The 11,833-nt window shown below is 40.4% G+C and overlaps 1 protein-coding gene across 1 annotated transcript; it reads right to left on the reverse strand.

The window, feature by feature from the left end:
- Window positions 1-547: 547 nt before the first annotated feature.
- On the reverse strand, window positions 548-11,048 carry LOC119804470 (cancer/testis antigen 55-like). Its single transcript, XM_042054365.1, has 6 exons — window positions 10,853-11,048; window positions 10,520-10,704; window positions 8,070-8,214; window positions 6,780-6,892; window positions 5,841-6,043; window positions 548-680 (listed from the first exon to the last, which is right to left on the reverse strand). Exons 1-6 carry the CDS (start codon window positions 11,046-11,048, stop codon window positions 548-550), a joined length of 975 nt encoding a protein of 324 aa, XP_041910299.1.
- Window positions 11,049-11,833: the final 785 nt, after the last annotated feature.

Raw genomic sequence — 11,833 nt, forward strand, 5'->3', positions numbered from 1 at the left:
GTTTACGTTATGATATAAAGGCTGTTTGTAGAATAACAAGAGGAATTTTTAGGTTGTGAATTCAGGATTTCATGAGGGATCACTGAGAATTTCCCTCCTGATAAAGCCATGTGAGTTATGTCTTTATTCCTGCACCTCCATGCCAGTTCAGAGAAATAATTTATGGTTCGGGCTGCCACCGGACCATGACAACAACTAAACATTTTTAAATTCTAGATTGACAGCTATTTTTATTTAGAGCTTTGTATACACCTCCTCTGTCAGTGTTAAGAGGTCTGCTTGTACTTTTTAGGTGAACTATATGCAACCAGGGCCTGTCCTTTTTCATATAGGACCTTTAGACCCATGTTCTTGTACCTACCTGACAACCACATGTTCTGTTACCTGCCTTCTGGTCTTAGGTCTGCCCTCTCTCTTCAGGTAGGCATCCTAGACTTGCACTAGCCCCACTCCCAGAGGACAAATTCTAAGATGAGCACCTCCTCCAGACATGGGAAGATTGGATGTAATAGTCTTCTAACTCTACAAAAGGTCTACTACTGAACTTCTAAGCTTCACTTAGTGTGAGATGGAACAGTCCTAATTCTGCTACCCCATTTGACCATGAACACTGAATTCTCCTAGACTGATCCCTAACAAGATGGTCTTCAACCTGACAAGGTGGAGTAGAAGGAAAATATCTGCTCAACAAAAGGGCAACAAAAACAATACTAAGACATACTACCAATAACCCAACTCCAGATGCCTAGGTCTTGTTGCAAAAACATAAACATGAATAACAGTACTTTCACAGTCATTATTCCTGAGAAAAGTAACTTAGATGACATATAGGTGATCCTTTATCTGTGGTCATCATATCTTCTCTTGTTGGGGCAGCTGGCCTAATCCCTGCGTTCAGGGGCGTGGCTGCCCCAGGGGAGAGAGGTACCTTTAAAAAGAACCGGGTTGGGGATAGCCGCCCTGTTCCCCCCACCCCACCCCCGGCGTCACTCTTTGCTTCTGGAGCCTTGGCTTTGTAAGTGTCCCTTTCTCCTTTTATTAAAACTGATTTATTCCAAAAGGACTAATTTTGGTTATTTCAAATCTCTCGCATCATTCTCTGGGTCATTAGTTTTTGTGTTGGGTAGATTCATTAGTTTGTTTAGGTATTGTTTATTAATCTATGTTGGTTCTCCCTACATAGGTACATTTTATGTGTTTCATGGAAGCTAATTTCAAATAGAAGATTGCCAGAAAATACCACTTCATCCTATTTAATGTGGCAATTGAGTTGTGTTTGACTTGTCTGTACCTATTACAGGTTATATATTGTTATATAATATATTGTTACATAATAGGTCACAATGAAAGTTACTGATTAGAAGAAAATTTTATCTCATTTGTTCAGAATTCTGTAAGTAAACATTTTAGGGTGATCCCACCTTTAACTCATATAATTGTCAGTACCTGGCAGACTCAAAGGGACTGGATGATCTATTACAAGTGCATTTACACATTTGGTGTGTTCTTGCTCTCCAGAATGCTCTCAGACTCTTTCTCATCCCCATTATCTTTCTTCTAGAAAAAGCTAAAAGAAGTCAAACCCTGAATAGTCTTCAAGTCTCTGTGTTCACACATTTACTCGAACAAGTAAAACAGCCCATGAAAGCTGGGTGGTGGTGGCACACACCTTTAATCTCAGAACTCAGGAGGCAAAGTCAGGTGAATCTCTGAGTTCCAGGCCAGCCTGATCTACAGAGTGAGTTCCAAAACAGCCAGAGTTACACAGAAAATCCTGTCTCAAAAAACAAAGCAAAACAATAAAAAAAAAACCCACCCCACAATAAGCTTCAAAGAGTGGAGAAAGAATTCTGTTAATGTGGGAAACATCAACATTATAGGATTTTGTTGGTGGTGGTGGTTTTGTTTTGTTTTTTATTTATTTTTTTGAGACAGGGTTTCTCTGTACTTTTGGAACCTGTCATGGAAGTAGCTCTTATAGTCCAGGCTTGCCTCGAACTCATAGAGATCCTCCTGCCTCAGCGACCGAGTGCTGGAATTAAAGGCATGTGCTACCACCGCCCAGCTAAGGTTCTAGTTCTTTTTTTGTTTGTTTTTATGTTTTAATAATATCTTGGTCTGTGGCCCTCTTGCAGCCAGGATCTGCCTTGATATCAGTGGTTCCGCTTATGGTAGTGGGAGTTACCACGAAGCTTTGAAGTCTGTTTGATTCCAGAGTGTTAACACCTGGACCTTGATCTGCCTTTTGTGACTGCTACCTCTTGTGTCCTGTACCTTCTGTTTGAAGTGTGTGTATCTTATCTGAGAGCTTCCTAAAGACTCAAAGTCTATGCAAAACCTGGTTACAGGAGGATTCAGCAAACTGTGATGTCCTGTGACTGGGAATTGCTTTGGCATTTGGCATTTGTCTCTTTGGGGAACTTCAGATAAGAGATTTTCTTATTTGTAAATTGACTTGTTAAGGTGAAAATGTTATAACAATAAAAAAGCCTTTTGCAAAGCAACAGGCAGTTAGTTCATCAGAAGCTGACTCTCCTCTGGTCAGGCCAAATAGGCTAGAAATCATTCTAAAGTAACTCTGTTTCTTCCATGAACCCACATGAACCAAACACCAGATACAACATGTTGCCAACGAAGGATCTGGGCCAACACTTGAGGCCATGTTGGTGCTCGAGAGTCATGCTTCTGCCCCAGGACAATATAGATTGGGGTGGCCTGTGCTGTCACCCAGGGCCATAGTGATGTCTAGGTTCATAACCCTACCACAGCCAAAGGTCTTTATTGATGCCCATGGCATCAAAAGTCATGGGGTCTAGATCACCACCTGAGGCCATGTTGTAGTCCAATGACCACAAGGCTACTGGACCCAAGCTGATCTAAGAAGCCTGTACTGCCACCCATGACTGTGGTGACATGTAGGCCAAAGTCATTTCTCTGTGGGTCCTGCATGTCCAATTAAGAAGTCCAGGCAAAAGTAGTTTCTTGCCCAAATGGCTAATCAACTCCACAAGGAGACTCTTCGATGCCCATCTTTCTCTTGAAGTAATTGGTGCTGCCAGGAGCAGACATGTCTCATTGTCATGAAAAGTCCTAACTTCTTAAAACATTTTAAATGCCATATTCTGAAGGTCTCTGAAAGATTCAAAGAATGCCTAAATAACTGAAATATATCTATATATATCTAGAAAACCTAACTAACATGACTACAAGCTTGACTATTATTTAGATGACATCTATTAACCTATATTTCTTAATTATACATTACATTTTTAAATGAACTACACAAACACAATATCTTAATCAAGAGCAGAAGTATACATATGCAGTATAAAAAATTTACCTTAAATTTATATCAAAAATCCAAGATCCATACCAATGCAAATTATTCATATCTATATCAAATTTTCCTTTAAATGTAAAGAAAGATTTATAGACAATTTTTGGGAATATGGACGTAGTTATTTCTCTCCAAACTGCTTCCTGCTGTTTATTAGGTGAAGCATTTTCTTTGTGAAGGTGTTTACAGCAACCATTCAGGGGGTCTTTAGAGTCCATACTGGCAGCATGGCCCAGGAAGCTGCTGTTTCAAAACTGTGCAGCTCTTTTTCTGATACCGTTGAATCAGGAAGACCTCTCTTAAAGGAGCTGCAGCATGCTGCCAGCAAGCAGAGCCAATCTGGAAAAAATACAGCTAAACTTTGTTCTTTAGTGTCTAGAATTCCTTTCCAAGCCCTCTCAGGTTTTATATGGATTTAGTCAACCAAGTTAGAGTGCCAATTTGTTGTAGAAAGCTGCTTGTTAGTTTCCCAGCCACCCAAACTCCTGAAATAACCACACAGACACTGTATTAATTAAATCACTGTTTGTCCTATTAGCTCTAACTTCTTGTTGGCTAACTTTTACATCTTAATTTAACCCATTTCCATTATTTTATATTTTACCATGAGGCTTGTGGCCTACCGGAAAAGTTCTGGCTTCTCTTTCTCCAGCGGAGGCTCCATGGTTTCTCCCAACTCAGCCTTCTTTCTCCCAGCATTCAGTTTAATTTTTCCTGCCTAACTCTTATCACAGACCAAGCCAGTTTATTAACCAATGGTATTCACAGAATACAGAAGGGAATTCCACATCAGAGGATCAAAGTGGGATTTTTTCCTTTTTTTAAAGCTATGTTTTGGTCCTGTTTTGATCTTATTTTAATTTCTTTTTTTACTGTTCTTTGGTGGAGGACACTACAAGGGTGAAGGGTGGATATGGAAGGACTGGGAAATGAGTGAGATTGGGGTACATGATGTGAAATTCCCAAACAATCAATAAAAATGTGTTAAAATGATATCTTGGGAATGGAGAGATGACTCAGTGGTTAAGAGCACCGACTGCTCTTCCAGAGGACTTGGATTCAATTCCCAGTACCTACATGGCAGCTCACCACTGTCTGTAGACTCCAGTTCTAGGGGATCCAACACCCTCACACATACATGCAAACAATACATCAATGTACATAAAATAATAACAATAATAATAATAATAATAACAATAATAATATCTTAGCAGAGCAGTGGTGGTACATGCCTTGAATACCAGCACTTAAGGGGGAGATGTAGGCAGATCTCTGTGAGTTCAAGGCCAGACTGATCTATAGAGTTAGTTCCAGGAGAGCCAACATTGTTACACAGTAAACCTGGGTCTCAAAAAACAAATAATAATAATAATGATAATAGTAGTAGTAGTAGTAGTAGTAGTAGTAGTAGTAGTATTTTGCAGTTGTTACTGTTATAGTTGGTATGACATAAAGATATCTGGTGATCCAGAGAAATTTCAAGAAAGTGAAGATTATGAAAATTGTATTGGTAAATTAAAGCCAGGGTTGGTATGTGGAAAGCTCTGTTACTTAAGAACATGAACTTCTGGTAAAATCATAGATAATGTGCCTGGGGTAAACATACTACCACTTTCCAATGAAACTGGATCTCTGAAACATCACTGGTCTTAAGAGGCATTTATGTGTATATTATTTAGACACTTCCCCCTTGAGTCAGCAATGTCAGCATCAAGAAAATGGCTCTAGAGTTTTATCTGATCCATGTCTGCAAATGAACTACACTAATTTCATAAAATGGGTGGCTGAATTGATTTTTCACATATATGATATTTTGTTTAAATGAGTTCGTAATGGGATGTGGAACAATTTAAATCATAGCAACTGAAAATAATTGTAGTAGTGCTATATCAAAACACTACTAGAGCCTAGTGAAATTATTTACTAGTCTGTAACTTTCAGTCTACTCCTAGGACATACTAAGAATTATTATGAATGCTGTCAGTTGGAAAATGACTCACTTAACACCCTATTTTTATGAAGATGAAATGCTAGCATAGGAAGAGGATCCACAGTTAAACACTAAATTTAACAAGTGGGGTAGCTAGTAGAAATTGTAGAGAAATAAACTTTGGAAAGGCGTAAAGAGAGTCAAGCTAGAAGGCTAGCTGTAATGTTAAATCACACAAGGTCACATTCACCTGTTCACTCCTGGAATCTCGAGTTAAACGCTTTGCTTCACCATGCATCTCAATGGCCTACAAAGCCACTGGCTGCACAGAATCTGCTCCTGCTTATGGAAAATGATGCACTTACCCTGAGGGCAGGGCTGTTTCTTTGCTAAAATCACGTTCCAATAGGACATGTTTTTTATTAACAAGGTACCTTCCTAAAGTGAGTTCATGATCCTAACAAAATCACCAGAATGTTAAAAAGAAGAGTCATAGTTCACATATCTTTGGATTATGTGTTCATGGTATTTTATTAAACCAGAGCCTTCGAAATGATATTGATAATTAATTACGAGGCCTGGTCAATGCACATTTCCACTGGGACCATTGATACTGCTCTCCAAGAACAGTTAGGTTGAATACTGTCCACAGCTACTACGTTCACAATGTCGTACAGCCCTGGAGTATAGTCATTAGGCTTCTGGAGAGAGTCCAAGGTGAAAAAGATGATGTCGTCTACCACACCAGTTCTTCCATCAATGCTGGTCACACAGACCTATGATGAGAAATGAAGACACTGAGTATGGAGAAGCAGAACCCACCACAGATGACCCTCAAAAACCCCTTGGCTCTCATCAGCAGATCCCTTGGCCCATCACTAATTCTCATCCTAGACACACATCTAATTCCTGCATCAACACATCTAATTCCTGTGTGATGAGAAGACATGTCCCTCAAGCTACCCAAGGTGGCCCCACACTCTATCTCCTGTGTGATGAGAAAATATGCCTTTCATGCTACATAATATAATCTCATACTCTATCTCCTGTGTGATGAGAAGACGTGCTCTTATGATACATAATATGGCCCCACACTCTATCTCCTGTGTGATGAGAGGATATGCCCTTAATGGTGCCCAATATGGCTGCAAACTTTACCCTCTCTGACTTTACATCTAATTCTCAGGCTGTACTGACCATGGTCTTACCCATCTTTATCAGCAGGCTGAACATCTCAAACCCAGTGTACTCAATGTTTCCCCACAATTGCCTCACAGTCAAGACGCTTTCTAACTGTTGTTCACAGAGCATCCTAACGCCAAGTAAAGCACACAACCTAGGAATTAAGTGTGTATAGTCTACATTATTTTCTATTATTTCTTTTTCAATCTGTGAATGTGTCTACTTTTGCGGGGGATATAGCGCCAAACAAAATTCTGAGCAAGAAAGTAATCAGGAAGGAAGGATAGGCAGTTACCTACCCATGACAAGGGCAACATGGAAGCAAATTACCTCATCCATATTCTGGGAGTTTAGCATGCTCACAGTGTGAATAGTGATGTTCGAAGTGCCTGGCTTCAAGGAATACTCAACCAGCAACAAGTCCCCTTTAAAGGGCAAAAATCCTAAAACAGCCAAGAAAATTAGAAGGGTAAATATTACTGCACTCAGGTCATGTCACATTACCTAAGGCTCTATGCCACTGCAACAAGCTGACCAACATTTCCTGAATGTAAAGTTACTTTTCCAAATCCTTATAGATACCTTTTGGACAGGTATCATGGCTCATGCCTTTAATGCCAGCACTCTAGATGCAGAGGCAGGTGGATCTCTGTGAGTTTGAAGCCAGCCTGGTCTACAGAGTGAGTTCCAGGACAGGCTCCAAAGCAACACAGAGAAACCCTGTCTCAAAAAACAAAAGACGAAATAAAACCCATCACAGATACCTTGAATATCTTCTTACAATAAGGGAAGTTTATAATCCTTTAAACACTGCTTTTTCTACCCTTATTAAGAGTCAGATATTGACAACTAAGAACTGTGTGTCTCAGAGTAAGCGATTTGTTAGAATCACTGGTATTCCTCTTCAAATAGCCACATCTCCATTTGGAGAGGCAGCCAGGAACATTTGTAGAAGCAAATCGCTGAATCTGAGTACCTCCCAGTGTACCTAGGCTAAAGTCAAAGTCGGAGGGTCTGACTGTTAAGACTAACAGTGTTTTACAACAAGGACACATAGAGAAGAGGGTGGAGAGAAAAGGAACAAGAACTATTTGTGCCCCGGCTTTGCAGTGATTGAAGTATTTTTGATGTAAATATCTTGCATGCATGATGTGTTCAGTGACTAGAAATTGAATGTAGTTAGATGTGCTGGCAAAAGTTTATAACCTCAGTCCTGGAGAGATGGCTCTGGAGTTAAGTGCTTATGGTGCTGTAGCAGAGGATGGGTTTCCAGCAACAACATGGTGGCTCAGAACCATCTGAAACTCTAGTTTCAGGGGACCCAAGACCCTCTTCAGCCATCCTTGTGTACCAGGTACACACACAGTACACATATGTGCATGTGTACTCATATACATAAATAAAAATTAAGAATATTGCTACTGGTAGGTCCACCATGTTCCAGGGAAGGCTACACATCCTTGAATGTATAAGCACTACAGATTGGACTTGATCAGTGAATAAGGAGAGGACACAAAGTTGGGTGTGTAGGGAAGAGGGGTGGGCTCGGGGGAGGAGATGAAAATGGTCAAAGTTCATTATATAAAGTTCTCGAAGGACTAAATAAAATGCAAACCATACCTCCAGAAAGTAGTTCCATGGGGAAACATGTTTCCTTGCTTATGAAGATGCTGTTCTTTGTTGTGTAAGTCACACACTTAATGCAAAGTCTTTTGTCAAATTCTGATGGTTCAATACCATAGATAGGATCAGACATGACTTTTACCTATAATATAAGGAGACAGTGATTGCAGCTAAAATAAAAATTATAAGCAGATCTTTGTATGTGCAAATGATTCACCATCAAAACAATGGCAACTTAACAAGTTGGTTTGTCACAGTTGTAAGGACTTTTGGGACATACAACTCCTGTCAGAGACAGAGTGCTTTATTTTTCACATCAAAACAGCCCAGATTCATCAGAAATCATTTAAATGACAGCTTTCAACACTATCATCATGGACATAAGAAGATGCATAAACTGTCTGTGCCTGTTTCATGGTTTGGTAAATGTATTCCAAAATAAATTGCTCACCGATGTTGAATGCACTCACATCTAACACTCTACAGGAAATCACAGATATACTGTACCTTGAAGAAGTTCAGAGTTTTCCTGGAAAACTTGTATTCTGCCAGTTCTATTTTTTAAACTAAGAAATATGATTAATGGGGCTGGATAAATGGCTCAGAAGTGAATAGCACATATTGGTTCCAGAGGACCTGAGTTTGACTCCAAGCACCCATGTCAGGCAGCTCATAATGCCATAAGCTCTACCACACTAGTGCTAATGCTGTCTGCAGGCATCTATACACAGGAGGCATAAACCCACGGGGACACATGTATACATGTTTCAAAATAAAGTAAATCTTTAAAAATAGAAATACCATGAACACAGAGAAGAATAAAGATATATCCTAAAGCTTAAGAAAAGATTTTAATATTCTACTGCCCTTCCCAATCAAATGGCGCCGAGAGGATAATCCAATCTGCAGTACAGGGCCACTACATACAACAAATTACAAAGCAAGATGTGGATCCTTGTCTTAGGACCCTATGTCAAAAACAGGGTGATTGAATGCTTGCATGCTTGTATTTGTATACTCATACAGCTTTTAGAAAGGAACAAAAGCAACACGAGACACAGTGCATGGGGCTTGTAATCCTAGCAATTGGAATGAAGAGACTAGTAGAACAACTGTGAATTTGAGGTCAGTCAAGGCTACATAATGAATTCCAGGCACATGATAAACAGATTAAGAGCCTGTCTCCTAAAACAAGAATAGATAAAATGGAAAAGAAATGAATGTTTGCATAAATTGTGAATTGGCATTAGCTGTACAATTCTTGCTAAAACAATAAGATACAATGATTTTATACATAAAATCAAGAAAACAGAGCATTAAGTAAAATAATGGGAAGAAACATGAACATTTTTCCTAACAAAGATAGATATTTTTCCTAGCATGAAAAGAGCTATTATGAATTTAACTAATGAAAAGAGCAAAAAGAGAAAAATGCTACTTTATCAATAAGTTTTAAAGAAATTTAAAGAATTTTCTCGGTGGGTGAACTGCTTATTGTGCAATCATAGGACCTGAATGCTGATTCCCAAAACCCCCACATAAAAGCAAGATATGGTGGAATCCATCTGTAACCTGAGTCGAGAAGGTAGAGACAACCAGATTCTGTGACTTTCTGAATAGTTCAGAATAGCCCTAACAGTGAGCTCCAGGTTCTGGGAGAGACTGTCTCTAAACATAAGGGGGCACCAGTAACTGAGAAAACATGCCAGTGTTGAACTATGACTTCCACACATGCTTGCATGCTGATTCCACATGCATACAACACATGCAGGCAACACACATATATAGAAACAACAACAAAAACATAGAGTTTTATAATTTGAAATATTATGAATCTATATTAGTTCTTATTTTACAATAATATAATATACAATTATTTTATAATAGTTTAATACTAGCAATTAATAATCTATGTTTACCAATACTGGCAAAAGGCTTTTATGTAATCTCTGGTGAGATAATCACTTAGGCAGTTTAACTAAAAGAAATTTAAAGTCATCCAGTGGTATGTAAATACTTGGACATTTGTGGTATTTGACACAAATTTTGAGCTATCTTCCAAAATTTTATAGTAGAACCTAGAATTTGCTGTGTGCTAAGTAGATCTTAATTGGTGTATTAAAAAGTATGACAAACACAGGGCTGTTTGTGCTAATTCTACTAGTTTGAATGCATAGGATAGAAAGCAGCTTTCACTAAGAGATGCAAACTGCAGGCCTGGATAGAATGACCATAATTTACTATATTGTTCAAACACTATGAGAAGAGATGCAAAAGCTTTAGGAATAGAAAAACATCACTGCAGTTGAATTTTAGAGCATCGGATCTTCTAAACTCAAAGGAGAAGGGCAAATTTGACCCTGTATCCACCATGTTGCTTGTCTTAATCCAAGAGGAAATATCAAAATGCCATTACTGTGAGAGAATCTTAGCAAACTCAGGCTTACTTTGATGGTTTTCACTGCATGAGTTGTTTCATCCTCTTCGACAAGAGCAATGACGCTCATGCCAACAGTCACTGGAACATTTCCACACACCATGTCAGGATTAAAGAAGATGGTTTCATTAATCCAGCCATAGTCGGGACAGAGATGGGTCACAATGCCTCTGACAGACTTCAACTTGAAGTTATCTACGACACAGGTAAACCAAGGTCACACTGGCTCCCGTCAAATACAAGCGACACACAAGTCCTACTCTGACCAGCTGTGCAGATGTGAGCACATATCGTCACCTCTCTGAACACAGTAACCATTTCTGCACCCTAAGGTTGTGACTACCGAATGACACCTCCATGGCATCTGTGGGTGACCTGTCCCAGAGAGCACGAGTGCAGCGTGCATCTTCCCTGCGCAGGAAGCTCTGGAAACCCCCACTATTACTAGTGTAAGCCTGCCTCATCGCCAGCAGCAAATGCATAGCCCTGGCTGTAAACTCTGACAGAGCCTTAGAGGGTCTGAGCAGATGGAAGGACATGTTTCCAAATTGGCTTTTATTCATCACAAGCATAATGGGTAAGTAATGTTTGGAGATCTGGCTCCAGTATCCTGCTGGGACAACCGGCCACCTTCCTTCATGGTACCCTCCCTATGACTGACTCTGCCTCCTGGCATCATATAGTGTGTGCTTGGGAAACAAGGCCACATTCACTCTCAACGTGAGACGTGCCCCTTCGCTGGGGACTACACAGAGGCATCTTGCCAGGGAAAGGCAGAGACAGTACAGCCCACAAAGACTCGTGTCACGTGTTCTTTGAGGTCATCCAAACAGCTTCCTGCTTTGGTACACAAAGGGAGCTTAGGGAGAGTTCACTGTTGGCCTAACTCTTGGCAACTCAGGGACACCCTCAGACTTAACAGCCACTCGGCATGGCGGCGGCGGCGGGTCCCTCCCTGCTATTCAAGCCCCACAGCACCTCATGGTGGAGGAGACCCTTTCTGAGGGTTCTCCTTAGGTGGGGGACACGGGGGACTGACTCTCAGAGCCAAAGGATTACCTTGAATCTGGAGTTTTCCATCAGATTCAGCCCGCCTCCGGAAGAAATTTAAAATACCGCGCAGAATTCTCTGCATAGTTGCCACCGGCCTGGGCAACACCGCGGCTTTCTGATGAAGCTTGAGATCTCCAGACCCACAGGTTCACTTCCTTGGCCTCCGTGAGATGGTAGTTAGCAGCTAACCTACCAACTTGAGGAGAGCCTCGGACAGGGTACCTCCTGGGCTGCTTCCAGGTTCTTGTGTGCGCCCTCTCCAGGGAGACTG

Source organism: Arvicola amphibius, chromosome X, assembly GCF_903992535.2.
Source record: "Arvicola amphibius chromosome X, mArvAmp1.2, whole genome shotgun sequence".
Classification (NCBI taxonomy): Eukaryota; Metazoa; Chordata; class Mammalia; order Rodentia; family Cricetidae; genus Arvicola; species Arvicola amphibius.